This window comes from Fistularia commersonii, chromosome 12 (genome assembly GCF_037954325.1).
Source record: "Fistularia commersonii isolate RoL2024-O1a breed Wild chromosome 12, RoL_Fcom_v1.0, whole genome shotgun sequence".
Classification (NCBI taxonomy): domain Eukaryota; kingdom Metazoa; phylum Chordata; class Actinopteri; order Syngnathiformes; family Fistulariidae; genus Fistularia; species Fistularia commersonii.
In genome coordinates, this window is record NC_141295.1 from 18,766,242 (window position 1) to 18,792,965 (window position 26,724).

At 46.9% G+C, this 26,724-nt stretch overlaps 1 protein-coding gene and 1 long non-coding RNA gene across 2 annotated transcripts; one reads left to right on the plus strand and one right to left on the minus strand.

Annotated features, from left to right (window-relative positions):
* Positions 1 to 25,932, minus strand: gna12a (guanine nucleotide binding protein (G protein) alpha 12a). Its single transcript, XM_086157563.1, has 6 exons — positions 25,211 to 25,932; positions 19,062 to 19,280; positions 8,375 to 8,425; positions 8,088 to 8,288; positions 6,768 to 6,974; positions 1 to 4,065 (listed from the first exon to the last, which is right to left on the minus strand). Exons 1-6 carry the CDS (start codon positions 25,532 to 25,534, stop codon positions 3,904 to 3,906), a joined length of 1,164 nt encoding a protein of 387 aa, XP_086013689.1. The 5' UTR covers positions 25,535 to 25,932; the 3' UTR covers positions 1 to 3,903.
* On the plus strand, positions 4,624 to 8,228 carry LOC147229075 (uncharacterized). Its single transcript, XR_015106987.1, has 3 exons — positions 4,624 to 4,913; positions 6,393 to 6,550; positions 7,951 to 8,228. It is a non-coding gene; the product is annotated as an uncharacterized LOC147229075 (long non-coding RNA).
* Positions 25,933 to 26,724: the final 792 nt, after the last annotated feature.

Genomic DNA, 26,724 nt, shown 5'->3' on the forward strand with positions numbered 1-26,724 from the left:
TGTCAGCAAACGGCAGTGTATTTCACCACAGAGCACAGAGCCAAGACGCTGGGAAACAAAAAAACAAAAAAGCAGGAGACCAAACAAGTCCCTCCTTCCCTCGTTCCATCTCTCCGCCTCTCAAAGTCATCAGCCCTCTTGTTTATTTGTTTCATTGCCCTTTTTTTTTTATTTTTAATCTCCAGACATTTTCCTCGCTGGGCATTTTTCTCTCAGTACACATCCAGTGCAAAGACGACGAGTAGGGGAAAGTCATATGTGTGTGTGTGTGTGTGGACGACGGTAGGTTAGTTCTGATACAGTTACAGTGATGCTGTTACAGAGTGGTTTTGCACACACAGTGACAGTCACAGTGTTTTCTATTTACAGGCTGCATGGACGCCGGCCTGATGCAAACACACACAGCAACATATAAATTACAGTTGATTACAGAAGATGGCGATGCAGGTGGACGCGGCGTTCGTACGTAAGGAACACCTGCGCCGCCACGCCGCACACGCGTTCATAGAAGACCTCAAAGAACAGTAAAGAAAAGGTCAGATTCGGCGAATTCTAAACCTTTTTTTGTTTTTTTCTCCGATGAGAATCCAACACGGGGGGGAGAGAGAAAAAAATAGTAGTTTTACTTTTGCATGAATAACACAACATAAAACCAAAACAAAATAAAAGGGTGTTTGGTTGGTGCTTTGGTGTTTTGTTTGGAGGGGACGCAAAAAAGAGGCTGATTTAAAAAATAGGAGAAAAATAAATGGGGTGTTTTATTTTTTTCATTTTTGAATCCAGGATGGAAAAAGCAAGTGGAGCAGAAAAGAGTTATTTATTTATTCATACTCTAGAAAAAAAAAAAACACGAAAGACAAAAGTTTGACGTTCTCTAGTTGGCGAACCTCAGTGGTTTAACTCGGGACATTAGTGGTCATGAAACTAGTTTATTAATTCACTCGTTCATCGGGCAGGAGGCTGGGTTCACATACGGAGGCGAACAACATTCACACGTCTGGATAATTCAGGGTCTCCATGAAGCTCCTGCATGTGTTTGGACTGCAGGAGGAACCCGGAGAACCCTGAGGAACCCTATGCAGACACGGGGAGAACATGGAGCCTCTTGCTGCGAGGCAGCAGCGCTAACCACCGCGCCCAATTTTATAACTTTATTAATGAATTATGACTTTGTTTTCCTTGGCGGGTTCACAGGTTTTTACAACTCTGGTCATCAAACAGTAACGAGTTCATAAAAGATAGGTGGAGCAAAAGTAAGCTAACCGCTAACTGCAGCTTCGACCGCAGCCGACGATAGCTTGCTAGCTAGGTTAGCCACGCTGTTTAGTTTGACTGGGTCGACGCTAACGCAAAACAGCATTTTTATTCGAAGTAAAATAATTAAATTAAAATTTGCCGCACAGTTCAACACTTTTGACCGTTAACTTTATGCTCAAACTGGAAACAAAAGACAGGCGAAGTTTGATAAGAGTTAAAATAGTTGCGTGACCAGAAGCTAGCGACTAGCGTGTCGTTGACACTTGTAGTGTACGTGTCGAGCTTGACGCCAGCACAATCCTGAGGGGTTTTAAAAGTTTTACACGTTAAAAACTTCATATTTTCGACCGCTACCGTGTGGCATTTGAGCTTCATGCCTTTGTTTTGACCTAAGATAAAACGTATTTGACCGACATGATTCGCAAAGCGACTCAAGCTAAAAAGCTAAAGCGAGTGTATTTCGTTGTGAATTTAAAAAAGTACGTAAAAACCAAAAGAAAAGTCCCTTTTTCTCTTTTGTTGTTTCTTTCACGGAACGCAACGAACGGAAGAATCTACGTTTTAAAGGTAAGATTGAGCATAAAATCAAAATTCAAAAAAGCGTTTGACTTGATTTGCAATTTCTCAAAAGACGATGGCGACAAAACTTTTCTTTTTCTTTTTCCCCCCCCTTTCCCCCGCAATTTTAAATCCCCTCATGAAAATTTAAAAGAAGTACGAAACAGGCGCACCGAAAGATGTGTTCAGCCAGACGTAACCATAGCGACAGCACCCCCCCATGCTACATGAATCTCTCAGTGGTGAAACAAACACAAAAACAGTTAACTCCATTAGTGATGTTTTTGTCGAGTATCATTCTGACTAATCTATGAGCGCTGTGTTATCTGCATATCGACGTTTTTTTTTTTCCAAAGAACCCCTCCCTCCTCTTCCTCACTGCCTGCACGATTAGTAGGAATATACGCATCGGTTTATAGTGAACGCCAGAGGCTCCGCGCTCGGCCCATGCGTTCACATGTTACTTTCACATATTATTTTTCAGTTCTCGCAAAAAAGAGGAGTCGCCTTCCGCCGACATCATGAGGAATAATCCGGGCCAGGCGGAGGAGGAACGGTGAGTGATGCTTGATTTTAGCCGCGGTACATCTTGAGGGGTTTCCCAGCAGTCATTCATTCATTCATTCATTCATTCATTCTTGCCCTGCTCTGATTGGGTGAGAGGCCTGGTTCACTCTGGACCCGTGGATAACAGACAAACATTTATCCTCTCATTCACTTGTCATAAAGAGACAAATCAGTCACCCTTTCATTCACACAAACTGTTGAAACATCCAGCATTCATCCTCTCATTCAGATGGCTTATAGACACACAACCATTCATTCATTCATGTTATATACACTGCTCAAAAAAATAAAGGGAACACTTAAAAAACACATCCTAGATCTAAATGAATGAAATATTCTTATGAAATACTTTGCTCTTTACACAGTTGAATGTGCTGACAACAAAATCACACAAAAAGGATCAATGGAAATCAATTGTATCAACCCATGGAGGTCTGGATTAGGAATCACACTCCAAATTAAAGCGTAAAAACAAACTCCAGGCTGATCCAACTTTGATGTAATGTCCTTAAAACAAGTCAAAATGAATCTGTGTTGCTTCCTGAGTGGACACTATGATTTCACACAAGTGTGATTGACTTGGAGTTACATTGTGTTGTTCAAGTGTTCCCTTTATTTTTTTGAGCAGTATATATACATGTAAACATTCACCCTCTCATTCACACATGTAGAGACATCTAGTGTTCATCCTTTCATTCAGGTAGCCTATAGACACACAACCATTCATTCATTCACACGTTATGCAACCATTCACACGTCATATAGAAAGAAATATCACGTTTGGACAATTCAGTGTTTCTGATGAACCTCCTGCATGTGTTTCTGGGAGGAACCTGGAGAACCCTGAGGAACCCCCACGGGCAGAACATGGAGACTCATGGAACCGCAGACCTTCTGGCTTCGAGGCGGAGGCGATGATCGCTCCGCCGCGACCGTTCCACCCAGTAGCTCTCAGTATTTCTTCAGGTCATTTTCCTTTGGCTTACTTTTAAGTGCCCATTTGTTTTGTTTTTTTACCAGAGGCTCAGGAATCGACTGAGAAAATGTGATCGTAATCTCGTCAAAAAATATATAATACACAGCTTGTGATTCTGGGCGTGAAAAACGGTGATGTAATATCACAGTTATATACTTCTGTATATATTTGTATATATTTATGATTTCCAGCGGGTAAAAGTGATTATTCGGAGAAACCCCTTCGGGAGGACATGAACAACGGTAAAATCAGGCATCACTGACCCACATCTACGTCTGCGTTTGAGGATGTGTGTGTGTTTTTTTTTTGTTACTCCAAGGGTCGGACAGTCGAGTGTTTCCGCCCTGGTTCGGGGGGGCGATGCGGTTTAGCGACGAGTCTGTCGTCAAGTCTTATGTACACAGAAAAAAAAAACAAAAAAAAAACACACTCTCAGTGCTGGTGTCCCGCGACGACTGACTTTCTAGTTTTTCCTTAAAAAAAGAAAGTTAAAAAGTGTGTGTGGCGGCCTGGTCTCCACAGGTCTGGACTCGGGGGGGGGGGGGTCACTGCAGCATGATGTCCTTGAGGTTCTCCTGCAGGATGGTGTCCTTGACGGCGTGGAAGACGAAGCGGATGTTCTCCGTGTCCACCGCCGTGGTGAAGTGGTGGAACAGCGGCTTCCCTCGGTTCCTCCTCTTGCGGCTGAACGACTGCACCAGGAAGGCCTGCGCGCAGGGCGGAGGGAGGTGTGTGTTAAAGCCGTCGGCGGCGTGCAGCTATTACACCGCAGAGAATAGAATTCCCGCCGTTTTTAATATTTCCACGCTCTCCGCCTCCCCGGAGCGCCGCGCTCGGTGCGGCCGTCGCTTTCCTCGACAGATAATTCGGTCGGGGGTCTGAAACACCGGGAGACCGTTTAGTCCCAAATCTATTTAATTTCAAACGACTTCCACGCTGTCGCGCGAATTTACGATGACGCGGCGTTAAAATAAAAAAAGGACCGAACGGCCCCTTCGGCGTTTCCAGCCCTCGTGTTTTTTTAATTGGATAAATGTGTAAACGACAACAGGTGCGACGCCGTCGTTCCGATGAACACGCCAGATATCGGTTTTGAGGAGAAGCTCAATTTCTGTTGGTAAAGCCGGTGAGATATCAGCTGGGAATTAAAAACTAGCGCATAAAGAAGCATCTGCAAGCGGAAACAGGTGGGGGGCCAATTAGCATCGGCCCCTGCAATCACACACAGGTCGCTGGAATTACTCCTCTGCAAATTAGAGCCGGGGTTGTGATCGAAACTGTCGTGTGTGTGTGAGTGTGTGAGTGTGTGTGTGCACGGCATCTGTGGAGACTTTCTCAGGAGACTTTGGTTTTTCAGCGTCTGCAGAGCCGTTCTGCAGATGTTTGATCACACGGTGGAGTCTGGTGTCATCTTCTACGCTGTGGTTTGCCGGGGCGGTGGGCTAAAGGCAGACGACGCTAACAGACTAAATAAGCTCATCAGGAGGACCGGATCCAACTTCGGAGGTGAACCGGACTCGTCGGAGGAGGTGTCTGAGAGGAGCGTGGAAAAGAGGTGAAGAAACGGGTTCAAGGATGGAATGGGTGGAGAAAATTGTCAGGGGTACGAAAAGATAGAAGACGATCGGCCGAAATGAAAGGAAAGGGGGACAAGACAGTGGTGAGACCTACAGATGATGCTGTATGCTCTACAAACAGTGACCAACAGAACTTGAGGTTCTCTTTGGGAGTGACCAGGATGGATAGGATCAGGAACGAGTCCATTAGAGGGACGGCACATGGTAGATGTTTTGGAGAGAAGGTCAGAGAATCCAGACTGAGATGCTAGGGTCATGTACAGAGGTGGAAGAGTGAATATATTGGTAGACGGATGCTAGAATTGAAGGTCAGGAAGATTGATGGACATCATGAGAGAGGAGGATCCAGAGAATAGGGTTAGCTGGAGAAGGTGGATTGGCTGTGGAGACCCCTGAAGGGAAAAGCCCAAAGGGAAAGAAGAATTTATCTCAGGGGTGCAGGACATGTATGACCAAGACAAAATTATGACTTAGATGGTTTGGACAAGAACAATCCTCTGTTCATGTCTAATCCATGGTGAAGATCTGGGTAAAAGGTTCCTGAAGGTGCTTGGCAGGAGGTCCAGAGGAAGACCAAAGAGAAGATTAATGGATATCGTGAGAGAGGATATAAAGTTAGGTGGTGTGAGAGAAGGATCCAGAGAATCGGGTTAGATGGAGACGGTGGACTTGCTCTGGTGACCCCTGAAGGGAAAAGCCCAAAGGAACAGAAGAGGACTGGAGGTGTCTGAGAAGTGGAAGCTGAAGAAGCTAATCACTTTCAGGGACAACACCTCTCACCTCTTGCACGTTTTTTTCCTTACCTGTGGCCAAACTATACAACTCCCTTCTTTTTCTGCAAGAGGAGTGAATGTATGTCATCTCGGAGCCTTCCGGCAAAAGAATTTCCTTCGGGATTCATAAAGTTCTTTTCTATCCTATTTTCTCCTCGGCCGGTCCGGAGAGCGCGTCGCCTAGCGGCTCTGCAGCCGTCGCTATGGTAGCATGCGAGTGTGAATGCGTTCCGGCGCTTTCAATCCTGCGTTTCACGCTCCCACTTATAAAGAGCTTTCACACCTTGTGTGCAAAACACTCCAGAGGAGTCGCTTTCGCACCCGGGACGGCGTCGGCACCCGGAGTCCTGAAATGCAATCCGACTCCTGCTGCTTTTCCTCGGGTGCAATTTACAGAAGCTCAGGCGGAGACGACACCGACCCGACGTGAGCGAGGGGGCGTGGCGGGGAAACACTGATGATGGGGATTTTTTTTTTTCTTCTTCTGGAGTCAAGAAGTGAGGAGAGTACAGATGGAGAGATGACAGAAATAGCAAGTTGTTGTTGAGATACTTTTTCTATCCCAGCGGACGTTGCTTCATCTGCCGCTCGGTCTCGCGGTATTAAAGCTATTATTGTACGTAGCTGTTAGCGCTACTGCTATTAGCAATAATAGATCATTTGTCCTTCTCTTGGTCGAGGCAGAAGGCCGCCCGCATGGAGCCGGGGGTTCCAGGGTTCCTGCTCCGGGTTCCTCGCTCCTCGGAGAACGTCCGGAGATCCTCCTAAAGAGCGCTGTCCAGATCTGGGAAGCCTCGCCCAGCCGGCCAATCACAGCGGAGGACGAGCCTTCATTTTCTCAGGTACTTTCATTGTGACAACGATCCCGTATCATAGCAACGGCAAGGTCGGAGCCAATGAAATGAGGCGAAAGCGAGGAAGGAATGTGGACGTTCATCCTGAAGTGCTAATCAAGCTAGCGTTAGCCGGTGCTTATCAATTCATGACGCTTACTAGCGATAATTATTGTTAGCTTCGACTTTAAGTGGAGATGACAAGATGTCGTGGAAAGACTCTGACCTGCACGTCCTCCAGCCTGCGCGGGTCGCCCCGGAACTCCGGAAAGTTCTTCCGGATGTCGGCGGTGCGGATCTTCTCCACCAGCAGGTCCGTTTTGTTGAGGAACAGTATGATGGAAACGTTCAGGAAGAGCTTGTTGTTGACGATCGTCTCGAAGATGTTCATGCTCTCCACCAGGCGGTTGGTCCGGCGATCCTCCATCAGGACCTGGGAAACACACACACACACACACACACACACACACACACACACATGTTCAGAGGTTGAGAGGAAGACCAATGAGGAGGTTTATGGATGGCGGGAAGGAGGACAGGAAGTTAGTTGCGGTGAGAGGAGAGGGTAAGATGGAGGCAGCTGATTGGCTGTGGTCAGATGGAGGCAGATGATTGGCTGTGGTCAGATGGAGGCAGATGATTGGCTGTGGTCAGATGGAGGCAGATGATTGGCTGAGGATTAGCTAGAGCAGATAATTAAATGTGGTCAGATGGAGGCAGCTGATTGGCTGTGGCCTCAGAATGGAGCTGGAAGACTATTTACATTAACTGGATCAGACAATGAGATGTATCAGAGATGGTGTTTCTTAGTTTTGAGTGGATATTATGGTCTGTGTGCGTCTCCTCAGCGGTCTGATGGTGTGGATCAATGTGACCATCGGGGAAATTACAGCTCTTTACATTTAGACAACAACAACAACACGGCGAAGGTCGAGAGCCGTTCTCCTCGTGTCAGATCACCCGAACCGACACGTCTGGCAAATGTTTACCATGTCGATGTCTACAAACATGGCAGCTTTAATCGAATTGTCCAGGAGGAGGAGGAGGAGGTGTTCTAATGAGGCAGTTTTAAAATCCCTCGTTAAATAACGTTTTTTAAACTTTCACACAATATCAGTCATTTGGGTAAAGAGTGATAAAAACACAAAAGAGTACAAAGTCTTAACTGTGACTCACTATTTTTGCTCTTAAGCATTACTACAGTTAATTAGTTACAAAGCCTTTCAATACTTGATAGGCCAATCAATACGCTCATTTGTTTATTGGCGCCCTCGTCCCACTGCAGCCTCCAAATGGATTTAACCTCCTGAATAATAATGAGCGCCTGTCTCACACACACACACACACACGATTTTTCCATTCACCAATTCAGGATCCAATTGTAGTCATATGACCGCTCACTTGAACAGGAGCCACGGGCGGGAGAACAAAGTTTGCACAACCGACCACAAAGAGAGCTTTCAGCAACCCTTGGATCGCCCTCCGGCGCCCCCCCGCCTCTATTTTTTCCCGTCCTCCTCATCCCGTTTCGAAAAATCCGACGCACCTGGTCGTACTCGGACGACGAAACCATGAAGAGGATGGACGTGATGCCGTCGAAACACTGGAACCACTTCTGCCTCTGGGACCTCTGGCCGCCGACGTCCACCATCTTGAAGGGGATCTTCTTGATGACAAAGTCGTGCTCCACGATCCCCTTCGTCGCTTTCCTCGCGAACAGGATGTCCTGCCTGCTCGGGATGTAGCTCTGAGGGAAGACGCGCAGGGGAGGGGTTGTTGTTTTTATAAACTTGAAAAAGGCTCGGGAGCGGCGAAGGAGCCGCCGTGACTCACCAGTTGACCGATGCGATCCAAGTTATCCAGGAAGTATTTGACCGACTCGCTCTGCGGACAGGAAGGAGGGGGAAAAAAATCCGTTAGAACCACAGAATGACACCGACTCATCTTATTAAACATTAATCCACGTTATATGATTATCAGGTTAGAGCCCTAATCTGATTGATTGGAACAATTTCATTTCTTGTAGTCCTAACTTATTGAATTGCAGTGGAAGCCGCCACAGTGCAGTTATAAAACATGGAAAGACAAGAACCATGTGATCTACCTGTGCTGGTTCACGCCGCCCACACTATCAATATTACAACATCCCTCCCTTTTCTCCTTCACAATATCAACTTTGAGAAATAAAAGATGCACAATCCTAAAAGAAATGTTAAGAAAAGGGTGATCCCTGATACTTCAACCGCGAAAGCATTTAAACATCAAAACATCACGCATGGTGTAATGGATGCTGTTTAAAGAATTACTTTTCATCACTTGAAAGACATTGTTTGTTCCCAGTTATTTGATAACTATTTCCTGGTATCCGCTGTCCAGTTAATTTTCTTCAAATTCGCAAGTCATCACTTGACGTCATTTCTCGGAATTTTTCTGCTAACTTTTCTCCAGTGTTTTACTTCATTTCTTCTTATTTTACAGCTCTAAGTAATCATTTAATAGCATCCCTTATTAACTGCCAATTTATGATATTGAAAAGAAAGGTTTTATAGGTTTACTTTGACGGAATCACAGTTGTTTTTGTGCACGGTCCCCTAACAAAATACAAAATAATAGTAAAATTATTAAATAAATAAACAAATATCCTGTGTGGATAAATGATTAAAAACATAGAAATAAAATCCGAATCAAGCAAAATAGAAAAGAAGATAAATGAAATAAATAAGGAGCTAAAAATAAATAAAAATATAACTGCTATGGATAAATGATTTAAAATAACATGAATTACAAATAAATAAAATAAAGGAATAAATAATGACATAAAAAAGGAATAATCATCACGATAACTTCATGTTCACACGAAGATAACGCGATACTTCTGCGTGTTTGACACAGCTGGCAATCAATATTATCTTGTTTTTTTCCTTCCAGCTCTTAAACGCGTCATCCGTGCGACCGTCGTGGGTAAGTACACTTTAAAAGTTTATCCAACTTTGAGTTTATTGCGTCTGTAATGATATCACAGTGTCGCGTTTCTCAAACTTCCGTGTTTCTCCACCAGACTTCAATGTTTACTTCGGAAACCGGATGTTGAACGATGTCATTTCCTGTTTCATCCTCATTGACGCGAACTTTACGCCAGAGATAATGGAATCAGGCTGACTGACAATACTTCATGATGGATAGTTTGTTTTCTACTCGGAAAATGTGATTTAAATAAGAGAGGAAGAAACTATAAAGATACTGAACAGTGAGAAACATATATATATATATATATATATATATATATATATATATATATATATATATACACTGCTCAAAAAAAAAATAAAGGGAACACTTAAAAAACACATCCTAGATCTAAATGAATGAAATATTCTTATGAAATACTTTGCTCTTTACACAGTTGAATGTGCTGACAACAAAATCACACCAAAATGATCAATGGAAATCAATTGTATCAACCCATGGAGGTCTGGATTAGGAATCACACTCAAAATTAAAGTGTAAAAACAAACTCCAGGCTGATCCAACTTTGATGTAATGTCCTTAAAACAAGTCCAAATGAATCTGTGTTGCTTCCTGAGTGGACACTATGATTTCACACAAGTGTGATTGACTTGGAGTTACATTGTGTTGTTCAAGTGTTCCCTTTATTTTTTTGAGCAGTATATTTGGTGTCAACCAGGTCATCCTGGTTGCACTGTGGCATCTCGGTCACACGGAGGAAACGGCATTAAGGTTTGCGGCCGATGGCATCTGAATCCGCACCGTTACTTTCCACGTCCGGGGCCATCGGTCTGAGCTCGCCGGAGATTTGAGAATCAATTATCGGGATGAGCCCCGAGCGCCGTGACCCGGTGGAAACCGCGTCCGCCTTCACGCCTGGCGGAGCTCAAACACCCCTGGGTGGAAATGTGGTTTTGACGCAGATTGCTGCAGTGTACTCAAAAGCAATACAAAAAATTAAGCCGTGTAAATAATTGCCTAGAAAAGAATGGAAACAGCGGCGGTACGGAGCATTCGCTCTGAATCCACGGGAGCTTTGAAACGTGTTTGTCGTGGTGTTTGAACACATGCGATTTGTAGGAAACCGTCTGGAAACTTGGAAAAACCGCAATTTGGGTCTGTAATATAAAACATGTCGCACATAATAATCAAATCAAACTCGGGCCTCCGTAATCTTCCTTACACTTCCTGACAATAGATTTCAAGCTGAATGCTTACACAAGCACGCACGCACACACACACACACACACACACACACACATTCAACAGGAAACAGCTGTGTGTGTGAAAAACAGTGGGGAGAGACATGGGGGAGGGAGGGATTAGCAAGGCGAACAGAACCAAGTTACAAAGTCATTATAAATCTCCCATCTCTCTCACACACACCCACACACACACACACACACACTCACACACTCACTCAGGCCAAGAAACAATGTGGTTCTATTCCCTTTTAAAACCTCTGCTGACAGCAACTTTGTGCAGACTTTCCAGATGTTCGGCTGCCGTCCCACTGACCAAACGGGGCTGTCGGATTAATCCCCGTCAATCCCGGACATGTCGTGTAACAACCAGGAAACGCGACCCCTGCGCCGCTCACGCTCGACCCCGTGACCCCCAACGACTGACCTGCCATGTTACGGCAACAGAAAACACAAAGCGGCGCCCTCGGATTGGCTCGCCGGGGACGTGGGCCGGAGGAGGGGCTGGTCGGAGGGAAAGGCAGGGAGAGGGGAATTCCCGGAGATGAAGGGATATGCGAACACACACACACACACATGCATGAACACACACACACACACACACACTCGCACTCACACTCGCACACACTTTAATTGCCATCAGCAGGGGGTAATCAGTCTGATTACTGATTTTATTAGGCCACGCGTGAAGATTTGAGTGGATTTTAACGCTGAGCTACAGGTGGTAAAACGGAAAAATCGAGCTTTGTACTTGTGTGTGTGTGTGTGTGTGTGTGTGTGTGTGTGTGTGTTTGTGTCTGGGTTTGTGTGTGTGTGTGCGCGGCTGAGTAAAGTGTGAGGAATGTCTCCATTCATGGCGTGTATGGGCAGATTAGGGGCTTTAGCAAAGACCTGAATAGGCTGACATTCTGCAGTGCTTGTGTGTGCATGTGTGTGTGTGTGTGTGTGCGACCACAGGTATATGTATAAGCCACTTGCACTGTGTGTGTGTGTGTGTGTCTGTGTGCGACAGGGTGTGACACTATTGTTTGACCAAAGAGCTGCTTTCCGGTGTGTATTAACTTCCCAACTCTGTTAACCGTCTAGTCTATAAAATGACAGCTAACAGGAAAGACAATTATTAATTTAGAAAATAAAGATATGCAAACATTTACAGACAGGCTGCTAATATTCTACACTTTCTTCAAGTGGTTGAAATTGTTAGCAGGAGTCAAGAACCAATCAGGCACCTTTTTAAAGTAATCAATGGGTAATTACCCCCCGAATCAACGGAAAGGTGGCTGAACAGCACCGGCGGCTCGGTGAACAATTAAGCCACGAATGAAATTAAAATTCAATTAAAAAGGGAAGTGGTTGAAATTATGTGTGGCAATTTTAAATGATGAATCCAAACAAAAAATAAAAAGAATCGCGTCGTTCAGCCGGAGGGGAAAACAGCTGCGGGAAGTGGTTTTCACCGAGTGTGTTTGAGTTCCAGCGCGTTGGTGTGACGGCTGATGCCGTGACGGAGGTGAATATCTGATATTGATCTGCCGCTTGTCCAGAAGGTCCCTGGGGCTCCTCAGGGTTCCTCCCGCGGTCCAAACACCTGCAGGAGGTTCCCTGGAGACCCTGCATGGTCCAGAGGTGTGAACGGTTGGATGTCTCTACATGGAATGTGAATGTTGTATGTGCAGCTGTGATTGGTCGCTTCTCGTCCAATCACAGCCGGGATTGGTGGGAGGTGCGGGATAAATATGATAAGGTGGAAATGCATGCAGGACTGCAAGATGCAATTGCGCAGTTTTGTAATATTAACTGTTCAAAAAACACTAAAATAACACATCCTAGATCTGAGTGAATGAAATATTCTTGGTTCTTTCATATTGTTGAATGCGCTGACAAGAAAATCACACAAAAATGATCAATGGAGATCGAATGTCTGATCCCATGGAGGTCTGGATTTGGAGTCACACTCCGAGTGAAAGTGGAAAAACACACTCCGGGCTGATGTAATATCCTTAAATCAAGTCTAAATGAATCAGCGTCGCTTACTAAGTGGACAGTTTGACAGTATATATAGGATATAGTAACCGTTTCAGTTGCCGCGGCGACTCGTAACCTTATCCACCGGACGTGGACTCCGCTATCGAGCGGAGCGGCGCGTTCTCCGAGGAGGACGCGTTCGGCGGAGAACCGAAAAGGGGAAACACCCGCGGCGAAGCCAGAGGCGGCGGCGGCGGCAGGCATTTCCCAACAGTTATATATAAAGTTACATGCGTTCAGCCAACATCAGACCAGGAGAGGAAAAACATCTGACTGACTCGGCCGAGGAACTTCGACGCTGAAAGCTCATTTACCCACAGCGGCGTCTGCGAGTGTGTGTGTGTGTGTGTGTTTGTGCAGCATTTATGGGCTCTTTACATCTTCAAAGTCCCCCTATAAGGCCCTCACACACTGATTATAGTGTAAACTTGCGTCTCCTTTATTCACGCTGTGTGACAACATGGGCCGTTTCCAGGCGCGGTGTGATCTTGTTTTGTCCGGACAAAAGAAGGACCGGGTGTTTATATCCTATATCAAAGTGTGTTATAAGGGTGTGTCGTAGGAGCCTGCAAGTAAACAAAATCCCCGCTCGCGTTGTGCTCTGGGTTTGTTTTCCCTCGCTATCTCCCAGACTCCCCTCCGCCCCCCGTCCGCCGGTGGCCCAGCTCCAGCCCGGCCTGGGAAAAGCTGACTGCGGTATCCCAGAAAAACCTCTCAGGGAGTGGCGGCGGAGGCGTGCGAAGGGGGTATCGAACTCAGCACTTTTCTTCCTCGGATAGCGAGGGACGGACGACGTTCCCTCCCGCTACGAGTCTGTTTTTTTTTTTTTTTGTTTGTTTTTTTTTCGGCCGCAAATCACGTGTCTCCGAAAAAAAACAAAAAAAAAAAAAAACACGCCCTCCCCATCGGTTTTGGCCCTCATGTTTGTTTTCAAGATTTCAACCGTCCACAGCTGCACTAATATCACGCTACCGCCAGAAAACACCGAGCGACTGGGTTTCAGTTCCCAGATCGGGCGCCAGGGAGCTGAGGATGCAAGGCGGCCGAGGAGAACTTTACAGTGTTTCACATTTCTATTAACCAGTATCTTTATCGGGGATGGGATGGGATTAGCCGTGGTTTTAAAAATGTGGAAAAACTGAACAAGAACGTTTTTAGCGAGAAGGTGAATGAATGAACGAGTGAATGAATGAGTGAATGAATGATGAGTGAATGAATGAGTGAATGAATGAATGAATGAGTGAGTGGATGAATGAGTGGATGAATGAACGAGTGAATGAATGAGTGGATGAATGAATGAACGAGTGAATGAATGAGTGCATGAACGAGTGAATGAATGAGTGAATGACTGAATTAATGAATGAATGAACAAGTGAATGAATGAGTGAATGACTGAATTAATGAACGAGTGAATGAATGAGTGGATGAATGAATGAGTGAACGAATGAGTGAATGAATGAATTGATGAACAAGTGAATGAATGAACGAGTGAATGAATGAGTGAATGAATGATGAGTGAATGAATGAGTTGATGAACAAGTGAATGAATGAGTGAATGAACAAATGAGTGAATGAATGAACGAATGAGTGAATGAATGAGTGGAGGAATGAATGAGTGAATGAATGAACGAGTGAATGAATGAGTGGATGAACAAATTAGTGAATGAATGAGTGAATGAACGAATGCGTGAATGAATGAACGAGTGAGTGAATGAATGAGTGAATGAACAAATGAGTGAATGAATGAGTGGATGAATGAGTGAATGAACGAATGAGTGAATGAATGAGTGGAGGAATGAATGAGTGAATGAATGAATGAGTGGATGAACAAATTAGTGAATGAATGAGTGAATGAACGAATGCGTGAATGAATGAACGAGTGAGTGAATGAATGAGTGAATGAACAAATGAGTGAATGAATGAGTGGATGAATGAGTGAATGAATGAACGAGCGAATGAATGAGCAAGTGAACAAGTGAATGAATGAGTGAATGAATGAATGAACGAGTGAATAAATGAGTGAAGTTTCTCCCAGCGAAAGATGACGTCCGCGGCCGGCCGCTCCTCTACGGCTACAAGCCTTTTCGAATGCTTATCAATACGGGTTAAAATGAATAAGCATCTGAATAAAAGTGGACTTTTAGTCCCGACCCGGGACTGTTTCGGACGTGTCGCGCCGTCGGAAAGGTCACGCAGGACGTCGAGTATCTCAGCAGGCAGGGTTCCGAACGGCGCATTGATTAAATGCAGCTCCAGAAAATAATGGGAACATTTCAGTCAATCGCACGTGTGTGACATCGTCCGCTTAGGAAGCAACACCATTAATTTGGACTTGTTTTAAAGACGTCACATCAACGTCGGATCAGTGTGTTTTTCCACTTTCATTTTGAGTGTGACTCCGAATCCAGGCCTGCATGGGTTCACACATTTAATTTCCACTGATCATTTTTGTGTGATTTTCTTGTCAGCACATTCAACCATGTAAAGAACAAAGAATATTTCATCCATTCAGATCTAGGATGTGTTATATTAACGTTCCCTCATTTTGTTTTTTCAGCGTATTTCAGTTGAGAAGCTCCGTGTTCGATTCCGACCAGAAGGTAAAATACAAAAACGTCTGCAGGCCTCCGAGCCGCAGCATTCTGCCTTTATCACAGGAGATAAGACAAGGCGGTCTGACCTAGAGCTGTCCACACACACACACACACACACACAGATACAGTATGCTAAAAGTGAGACGGAAGTAGCTCCTGTTCGGCTCCAGATTGTGTCATCACTGATATGATGTGCGTCGGGGTCAAAGGTCGGCCGGAGCAGTTTGACCGCTAATGAGAGTTAGCGCGTCGCCGATGCAGACAGCTGGCCGCCGCGGGACGGGGAGGTATTTTTTCCTCTACGAGAACGCGGTGAGCGATCGCTCCCCGCCGCCGAGCGTCATTGACCGTCTGTCGGGTCCTTCGCAGCAGATTTGTACACAATTACCGAGTTAATCACCGGGCCGAGAGCTCCTCCAGCTCCCCCACCGCTCGCTAATGTCGCTTTCAAGTACATAAAATTGGCGGCTTTCAAACAGACATTTTTTTCCAATTCTCTTCAGATGTCAGAAATATAATGAACTTCTCTGTGTGTGTGAGTGTGTGTGGGGGAAGTGTGCTTAGAGAGTGTGTTCTTTTGCTTTCCAGGCTATATTTTATACAAATCTCACATTTGTTTAAGGCTGTTTAATTCAGCTGCTGGTGGGAGGAGGAGGAGGAGGACGTAGCGTCCCGGCTACATTCACAAACAAACGATCATCGCTTTTAGACCAACAAAAAAAACCCCAAAACTCTTCTTTTTTATGATGTATGTAAATGTGGAATTCACTCTTTCCGCCGCTTCGCTTCAAATCCAGAGGGAAAACGTGGGGTTTTTTTTTTTCCCCTCGGCTGCCAACGGCCTCCGCCTTCTGCTCCACATCCAGAAGGTCCCTGGTTGGATTCCCACAAGGGAGGCCGTCTTGTCCGGAGGCTCCGTGTTCCTCAGGGTTCTCCGGGTTCCTCCCACCGGCCAAAAAAACCCCGAAACACGCCAGCGGGTCTTTGTCCAGACGTGTGAATGAGAGGGTGAGGAGCTGCATGGCTCTTTGTGAACGGTGGTTTGTTTCTAAACGTGGCGACGTCATCAGCTGGAGGCGGATCCAAGGTGAACCACCTCTCAACCAATCACAGCTGGGGAAGACTCCTGCCTCAATGGATGGATGGATGGATTAATGAGTGGATAGATGGATGGATGGATGGATGGATGGATGGATGAGTGGACGGATGGATGGATGATGGATGGATGAGTGGACGGATGGATGGATGGATGGATGGATTAATGAATGAGTGGATGGATGGATGGATGGATTAATGAATGGATGGATGGATGGATTAATGAATGAGTGGATGGATGGATGGATGGATTAATGAATGAGTGGATGGATGGATGGATGAGTGGACGGATGGATGGATGATGGATGGATGAGTGGACGGATGGATTGATGGATGGATTAATGAATGAGTGGATGGATGGATGGATGATTAAATGAGTGGATGGATTAATGAATGAGTGGATGGATGAGTGGACGGATGATGGATGGATGGATGGATGAATAAATGAGTGGATGGATTAATGAAAGAGTGGATGGATGGATGGATGAATAAATGAGTGGATGGATGGATGGATTAATGAATGGATGGATGGATGGATGGATTAATGAATGAGTGGATGGATGGATGGATGGATGGATGAGTGGACGGATGGATGGATGATGGATGGATGAGTGGACGGATGGATGGATGGATGGATTAATGAATGAGTGGATGGATGGATGGATGGATGGATGAATAAATGAGTGGATGGATTAATGAATGAGTGGATGGATGGATGGATGGATGGATGAGTGGACGGATGGATGGATGGATGGATGGATTAATGAAAGAGTGGATGGATGGATGGATTAATGAAAGAGTGGATGGATGGATGGATGGATGGATGGATGAATAAATGAGTGGATGGATGGATGGATGGATTAATGAATGGATGGATGGATGGATTAATTAATGAGTGGATGGATGGATGGATGGATGAGTGGATGGATGGATGGATGATGGATGGATGAGTGGACGGATGGATTGATGGATGGATTAATGAATGAGTGGATGGATTAATGAATGAGTGGATGATGAGTGGACGGATGATGGATGGATGGATGGATGAATAAATGAGTGGATGGATTAATGAAAGAGTGGATGGATGGATGGATGAATAAATGAGTGGATGGATGGATGGATTAATGAATGGATGGATGGATGGATGGATTAATGAATGAGTGGATGGATGGATGGATGGATGGATGGATGGATGGATGGATGAGTGGACGGATGGATGGATGATGGATGGATGAGTGGACAGATGGATGGATGGATGGATTAATGAATGAGTGGATGGATGGATGGATGAATAAATGAGTGGATGGATTAATGAATGAGTGGATGGATGGATGGATGGATGGATGAGTGGACGGATGGATGGATGGATGGATGGATTAATGAAAGAGTGGATGGATGGATGGATGGATGGATGAATAAATGAGTGGATGGATGGATGGATGGATGGATTAATGAATGGATGGATGGATGGATTAATTAATGAGTGGATGGATGGATGGATGGATGAGTGGACGGATGGATGGATGAGTGGACGGATGGATGGATGGATGGATTAATGAATGAGTGGATGGATGGATGGATGAATAAATGAGTGGATGGATGGATGGATTAATGAAAGAGTGGATGGATGGATGAATAAATGAGTGGATGGATGGATGGATTAATGAATGAGTGGATGGATGGATGGATGGATGGATGAGTGGACGGATGGATGGATGGATGGATGGATGATGGATGGATGAGTGGACGGATGGATGGATGGATGGATGGATGAATAAATGAGTGGATGGATGGATGGATGGAGGGTGAAAGGCGAGGGGTTTAACACGAACCTCAGCCCGAGAACAATCGGTTGCATTGATCCGATCCTCCCGTCTTGTTGATAAATGCGCCTGCAGATCCGTGCGGGCGTGAGCCCAGCTGTGATTGGCTCTCTCCCGCATCGTGTCCCGCCCCCAAAAAGTAAACGGCGTGGGCGTATTTCTGTGATCCTGCTAACGGGCGGATGATAAAATAGCATTAAGGAATCCCCCGCTACGCCCGTCCCCTCCCTCCACGAGCCTTCCGGGAAGGAGGAGGAAGAAGCTGAAGGAATCCGATATCTCCCGATATCTGATATGACTCACGTCTGCCGAGCCGACCGCCGTCCAAGCAGACGCGTCTGACGTTTCATCTGGAAAATTCTCAACGATTCTCCGTTCGGTGACGCAAGCGGTGAAAGTGCGAGGGTGGCGGAGGACGCCGCCTCAGACAGGACGCCTCTGTCGCAACTCTACTCTCGTTTTTCGTCCGTGGAAAAGGCGGCGGGTTGTTTGCGAAGACGTTCGGGGTCAGTGAAAGAGAAGGCGTTCTGAAGATAAAGTCGGGATTGAGATGGTTTGGACGTGGACGGGAGCAGAGGAGGAGGGATGGCGGAGTGGAAAGACGCTGAAAGAGGGGATTTCGACGGAGGAGGACGAACACGAGCGTCCAAATAACCGATAAAACGACTTCACCCTCTTCGTATTTCGGCTCCACGATGCCGATAATCGTAATTTACTCGTCGTTTACTTCACGTGATACGAAAAAAAAACGTCCTCCCGGCCCGGCGTCACTCACCAGCTGGAACTCGGAGCGCCGAGCGTACGCCTCCTGGATGCCCGAGTCGACCCACAGCGATCCCAACGCCATCACGTAGAGCTGGAACTCTCCGGGCTCGACGCCGGCGGCGCCCACGCGTCCCTCCCACGACATCACCAGCATCCCCTGCTTCTCGTTCTCGCAGCTCTGCCAGCTGATGCCCAGCTTGTCCCGGGCGTCCACCAGGACGCGCATTCCCTGCGGAGACACGCCGGCGTCAAGAGCGGGAAATCACAAGGAAAATAAAAAACACACCCGGGATCGACGTCAGACGCAAACAAACTCCTCCGTTCCTTTTGTTTCCGACCACCTTCATCCATATTCACCTTTACCTTCGGCGTGGAGGATGTGCCGCGACCAACGCCGTCAGAAGAAACTTACAGTTTCACGATGTTAAACAGCTCCTCTTGAATTGAAATGGCTTCCCGCTCGAGCTTCGGCAGAATAATCCACGTTCTGAATCCGCTGACAGATGTTTCTGCGGCTCCATTTAAAAAAACAAAACAACTTTTAACGAGTTTATTTGTGCATTTGTTACTGTTACGAGATCAAATGTTTCCCTTCTTCTTCTTCTTCTTCTTCTTTGCTCGGTTGGACGTCGAGGCTTCACTGTGCGGAAAGACGTTTGTGCCGTTTGGCTGTTTTCGCATCCGGTGCTGGAAGTGTTAAGTTTCTCGGCGCTCGGCGGAGATCGGATTCTAGGAGGCGGACCGGCCGGCGTGATTTGTGACCTCACACGCGCACAAAAAAAAAAAAAAAAAAAAAATGTTTGGACTCGGTCACATTCCAGCGTTCGATGAAGAAACCGGAACCCTGGGAGTCCCGGAGCCGGGAATGGAGTTGTTTTTAAGGGTGAGCTGTCAGGCGGGGGATCCGAGCGAGTTCACGGTCGACCGTTACGTTCGCGCGTCCGCTTCGCGGCGAGAAGCTCGGCGTGCGGGGGAGCTCATCGCACACCCTGGTCGTCCAGACCCTGGTGAACCCGCCTCTCGACCAATCGCGGCCGCAGCATCACGGCGACCCGGAGTGCAAGATAACCGACGGATGAACGGTGACTTCGACCCCGATGGTTGTTTTTTTTATGCGGTTTCACGGCTCACAAACAGTCCGACCCTTCAGCTGATGCATCATTTGGTACCTTCAAGATTTGAAAATCGACTGTTTCCGCCTTTGCTTTCCTGTCGCTCTTAATATTGTATTCAGATTAAATACTGTGAACTGACAAACGCTTTTATTATTTGGACATTTTCGTGCAGAAAAGTGCTTCCCGGTGCAAAAGAGGTTTGGGGGACCGCTGTTTGAAAGTATTTGATTCTAGAATATTGAAAGCTACGTAGAATCAGCTGTGCCTTTTCATAACCTTCCATAGCTTGAAGGCCATTTCATCCATTCATTTGTGATTTATAAGCTTATCTTGCACTCGGTGTTTGAGAGTCGAGGTTCACCCTGGACACACACAGAGACACACATACAACACACAACTGGAGAAAAAAACAAGAGTCTCCGTGAACCTCCAACAAATATTCGGACTGCGGGAGGAACCCGGAGAACCCTGAGGAACCCCAGAAGACACGGGGAGAACATGGAGCCTCCACTCAGGACGGCCCACTGTGGGAATCCAAGCCCTTCTGGCTGAGAGGCGGCGTTGTGAACCTCTGCACCAGCCTGATCTCCTACCATCACACTGACTCCATCTGGTGTGTGTGTGTGTGTGTGTCCATGCACGCTGAGTGTTTCTGGACCCAATGCTTCATCCGATACCCTGCGCCGACCCCGTCTTTGCATGTGTGTGTGTGTGTGTGTGTGGGAGGACGTGGGCGTCGAACACACACCCCGCCGTGTCGCTATAATGTGACGCACATGCGGAACAATCACCAGCTTAGCATCTAAATTGCTAACAGAAAAAAGCGGTGAGTAAACTCTGAGTCACGTCCCATCGTAGCCGTCGTGCGGCTAATCGCTTCGGTACGTCGGCCTTCGCCTTCTGCCCCCGCCGGGGATCGTAACTCCGGGTCACATGTCGGCGTCTCGACAAGAAACGGCCCCCTTGTGAACCAAATTGTGCACGAGTGCACGAGTGCGCCTTGACCTCCCGATAAAGAGACAATACTTCTGATAAGAGGACGATTCAGGTGATCCTTATTAAACTGCAGAGTCTGGGAAACGTCACATGCCTGACACGTTTCCGAAGTCGATGGCGGCGGCGGAGCTGGTGTTGGGTTTCGGTTTGTCTGTTTTGTATCGGTGACGGCGGACGGTCGTCCTGCTCCGTCATCATCTTGTACCAGACAGCTATCTAATCTCTTGCTTCTAGTTTCTTCTCCCCGGTCTATACCCGATAGTCCTATTTACGTCGTCATTTACTTCAGTTTGGCTTTGGCCGCGCGTTTTTGTTTTTTTTTCGGGGGGAGCGAGCTCACATTTCAGCCTTCTTTTAAAGCCGATTGTATTGTTGTCTTGTGAAAGCCCTCGCCGAGAGCCTTCTTTGATAGTTAATACTCGTCCGGCCCGACACTTTTGGCTCCGAGACCCTCCGGTACGGTTTCGCCCGGAGAGATAGCCGGAGCTGCGTGAAGATTGTTTGGGTTCAAGCGCTAAAAATCTGCATTTTCTCTCATTTCCCTCGACGTCGTCTTATTCAACCGACCCCCGACTCGGCGATCCGCCTTATTTACAACCCGTCGGCTTCCAGCCGGCTTAAACAACGCGTCTGAAAATGTTACCTCTGCTTTCTATTGCGATCAACATTCGTCTTTGTTCGGGAAGCGCGATGCTTCTTATTATTGTTCCGTCAGGAAAGGCGAGCCGGCGCTCCCTTGTACGGCGCCAAGGCCATCTCCGCCGCTCTGTTACGGCTCGAGATAAATGACATTTTACAACGCCGCTTGTTCGCATTCGTTCCCGCGCAGCCGTAAATGACACGAGTGGCCCACAAACCAGAGCTAACAGGGAGCGGCTGAACGGCCGAGGAGCATTATTCGCGACCCGCCGTGGAAATCTACCTGACGGCTGGAGGCCGCGCTGGTTTCTTCCCGTTGGTTTTATCACCACGGTTGTCTCGTTCTCTAAAGATTCCTTGACCCCGCTTGACTTACAGGAGGCCGAGAATTCTAAAGTTTGTATCCCGTTAAGCGCGAGAGCCGAGTATTTCTGAATTTTCCAAAGTGTTTTCTTTTGTCTTCGGGGTTTAATTTAAGTCAGTCGGGGAGATAAAGACAAAACGCTCCGAGACATCTGGCGGGAACCGGCCTCCTCTGCATTAATGCACCGGCCCTCAGACGTCAGATAATTACAAGGGAGAGAACTCCCCTCAGAAAGTCTTCAGATTAATCTTCCTGCATTCAGAAGGAGGTTATTCCATATCAGAGGAAGGAGCAAGTCAGCGTTTCTGTATCCCCGCGCTGTCACAGCGCCGCGCTGTCACCACAAGCATCCCCAGAAAACTCGAATCCGGGAGTAATGAAACTTTTCAGAACACCCGGAATGGAGTCACCGTCGACTCGTGACCCCCAGAAGAGGTTCATCCACTCGAACCCTCATCTACCAACTGTGTACAGTAAACCCTTGTTTTTGGCGGGGGTTACGTTCCAAAAAGAACCCGTGATAGGCAAAATCCGTATTTTTTTTTAACAATTATTATACAATTAAATACTCTATTATACATCGCTGCTGTCGTCCTTATGTTTTTTTCTCCCTTCTTTACGGAACGAACGGAAGATTCATTCATTCCGTCATGCCAACCTCCAGCCGCATAGCTTTTAGCTTCCCTTAGCATGTCCAGAAGTTTTACTTTATCTGCAATAGATAGCATCTTCCGCTGCCTTTTGGGCCCTTTTGTCACTCCAGAGCGTTTTGTCAACATTATGGGTTTTAGAGAAACTCGAAATGAAATTGCAAGAGAATTTGCACGTACCTCATGTAAATTCGGCAAGCTGTTTTACGTACGTGTACATATTAAACTGCAACGTTATTGACGCACAGGTAGAGAAGAAGCGGAGTGACTTTTTAGCCAATCAGAATGCAGAACACAATGCACCATGCAAATCCGTGAAGTAGCGAAACCGTGAAAAGTAAACCGCGTTATAGCGAGGGATCACTGTAGGACCTTAAGGACCTAATGGACCTTATGGACTCCGGTCCGGACAGCCTCTGCGACTGCCATCGACGGTAAAGGTGTAAAACCCCGGGCGTTTATGCTCAGCGTTAAAACTTCTACCATCTGTCCGTCCTCTGGTTCCTTTCCTTCGTAATCCCGTCCGGTCTCGAAAGTAGCAGAGAAGAGGACGACCACATCGCTCTTTCCTCCATTGTACATGATCGCCAGCTTCTCCGAACTCTGCAGCGCCTTCTACCGTACGCTGAACAACCGCGGCAACATGAGACACTGTTTACGTACGAAACCTCGGCATACATTACATACGTTAGCATACATTAGCCTTTAGCTTGACCGTCCCAACAAACACACACCCGGAGCTATGGCCTCCCATCATCTGCATACTGGACTCATGTTTAGTACCATAGAATAGACCAAGGAAAATAAATACTATTAGAAATGAAAAATAAAATTATCGTCTTATTGTCTGTTTTTCACAAATCCGGTTTGGCTGCAAACTCAAACACGAGTTCCAGGACCGGTATGTCTCGGGTACTTATTTAAAGAGCGGCACGACTCTGAGGAGAGTGCGGTTTGACTCTGGTTTTATTGACAGCGCCGTCCAGCCGACTGGATGCCCACAGTAATAACAACAAGTCAACACGTCGCGTTCCTCAGGCTACTATCATCTCTTTCCTAAAACCTTCATTGATACAGTTCCACCCCTGCACTGTTACGCTGCCTCCCCGCAGGAGACGATATGAAGCCCAAAATCTAAGATACCTTATTTTCCGGGCTACTTTTTTCATACGTTCTCAATACTGCGGCTTAAACAAGGATGCGATTAATTATGGATTTTTTTTTTTTTTTTGGCTAACGAGCTTCACGCCGCCAAAACATTTAGCCTCGTCTGATCGGAAAGATGAAATGAAATTGTTCAATTCTGACACCGAAGAAGACGGTTTTAGCGCGCAGGAGGAAGACAAAGATAGCGATAGTCTTGTTTATTATTAATGTTTTTCATCGTTTACATGCACTATTCGGGAAAAAGCATTTCCAGTACCAGTTGTTTATTTAAAAGTAAAAAAAAAATGTTTGTGTGTAAATGTTACAACGTGACACCTGCACTGCAGCTTATAGACAAGTGCCACCTGTATATGTACACATATTTATTTACTTATTTTCATTTTATTTTGCCGCTTATACGCAGATGCGCCCAATATTTCGGAAATGACGGTAATGTTAAAGCACGTTCCAAGATTGAGATGCACGGGTTCGATAAAACTCGTGCCGCCCCCGAAACCGACAAGACGTTGAGCTTTTCAGTGAATTGTTTGAAGAAGTGCAAGAACTCCTCAGAATGAGATAAGGATGTCGTCATGGGGTCCGTGCCCGTACCCGTCCGCGGTACGACTCTGCCTAATAATGCGAGCCTTCACAATCACGCTCCTCATGACGGGAACGCCGCCGCCGCCGCCGCTGTATGCTGGTATTTGGGTGGGGGTTGGGATGGGGGCGTACTGGGACGCTTATCGTCCCGTCTGGGTTTGTGGCACTCGGAGCGGATGTGCTCATCCCTGAGGAATAGTCTGGTATTGTTAGCTGGTGAAGGAGGCCCAGTCGTGGCGGCAAACAAAGACACACACACACACACACACACACACACTTCAGGATAAAAATATGCACTATGTCAACAAACCTCTCTCTGTTCATGTGTGTGTGTGTGAAGGAGTTGTGGGAGGAAAATGTCAATATTGGGACAGCGTCTAACAAAAGGCCATGATTTACAATACTTACTACGATATAACTGATAAGTCAAATCTAAAAAGTGGATCAAAAGTAGAAATATCACATTGAAATACAACCTCGGGGCTGTGTTTGTTGCTCTGATCAGATTATAGCAAAGAAAATTGGAGAAATCAGAATTTAAGAGGTAACCGTGGAGGGTCACCTTCCCCCCCGGACCTCTCCGGTGAGTTACGCCGATCAGAGCGCGCCTCAGGCGGCTACGAGTTCGGGCCGGTCCCGCTCTTACCTTCAGGATGTTCTCATAAATAGTGTCCCGGAAGTCCAGCAGCGCTTTCTGGTCGAACTCCTGTCCGTTAATGATGCGCATTTGCTTGAGGAATGTGGACTTTCCGCTCTCGCCGGCCCCGAGCAGGAGGATCTTCACCAGCCGCCGCACGGCTCTCCTCTCCCGGGCGAGCATCGCGTCGATCTCCCGGCTCCGGCGCCGCGCCTCCCGCTCCTGCGCCGCGTCCCGCTCCCGGCTCCTCTCCTTACCGCCGCCGCCGCCGCCGTCCCGGCCGGCCTCGGCCGGGAGCAGGCAGCGGCTCAGGGTGCGGACCACTCCCGACATGGAGCGACGAAGACGGGGAGAGGGGAGGGGGGGGGTGTCCGCCACAACTTCAGCGGGAGGCGGTCATTCTCTCCCGGGCGTCCGCTCGGTCCCGCGTCCGCCCCACGAAGACGTTCCCCGGCGGAGCGGCTCTACATTCGACCCGGGCGGCCGCTATCTCCGCCCGGCCGAGCGGCAGGGTCCATCTTGGGTCGACCGCGCCATCGACCCCGGAGGAAGACGAAGAAGAAGAAGAAGAAAAGGGAAAGTGTGAAAAGTGATGGGAGTTTGTGGAAGTTTCGAAGTCGATCTTGGAGTGGGGTTGAATCACGCGTGGGTCCACGGAGGAGCGGAGGAGCGGAGGAACGGAGGAGCGGCCGCGGGCGTTCGAGTGGCGGAAGGCGGCTTGTGAACTTGGGCAGCTCCTCCGGGCGGAGCGGAGCGGAGCGGAGGGGAGGCGCTGCAGTACCAGGGCCCGCCGATAGGGGGCGCCCGCAGAAACTACCACGCAGGTTCCGCAACCGCCCGATTTAGCTTGATTTTATTGTGATGGATAAAAATCCAAACCTTCTTCTTTCCCTCTTGGATGCTTCCAATCTCTGTGTTCTCTTCTCTCATATCCACTAACTCAGGGGTCGGCAACCCGTAACACCCAAAGAGCCATTTGGACCCTCGGAAAAGAAAACACTCGGAGACGCAATTACTTGTTGACGTCTAAAATAAAGGCACCACTGTATATATTGCTTTTTATTACCTTTACACTTTGTATAAACAAGTGTGTAGTGTGTTGCTTCTGAAATTCACACAGTATTACAGAGAAAATTTAATTTTATTTATGCACTAGACTTGTTTTGAGCTTTGGGCTTTCAGAGCGTGTAGAGCGGAGCCTTGACCTGAAGTTTAAAAATAAATCGGGATAAAAATCACTGTGTTAGTAAACAATAAAAAATAAATATTTGCAAAATATCTTCATAAATATCTATTTTACCTGGTTTCTGGGACTTCTGCTCCTGAACTTCTGCGCACAGCATCTGCAAATCGGGGACTTTAGCGGCCGGCGGGTTTCCCGACTTCCGCGAGTGTGACATTATTTTGAGCGGCGCAAAATGATAAATATAACTTTATTTAATATTTCAAGATCACAATAATCTTCCAACTTAGAACTAAAAGTTAAAAAAAAGGAATTAACACAAATGAAATACACTTCAATT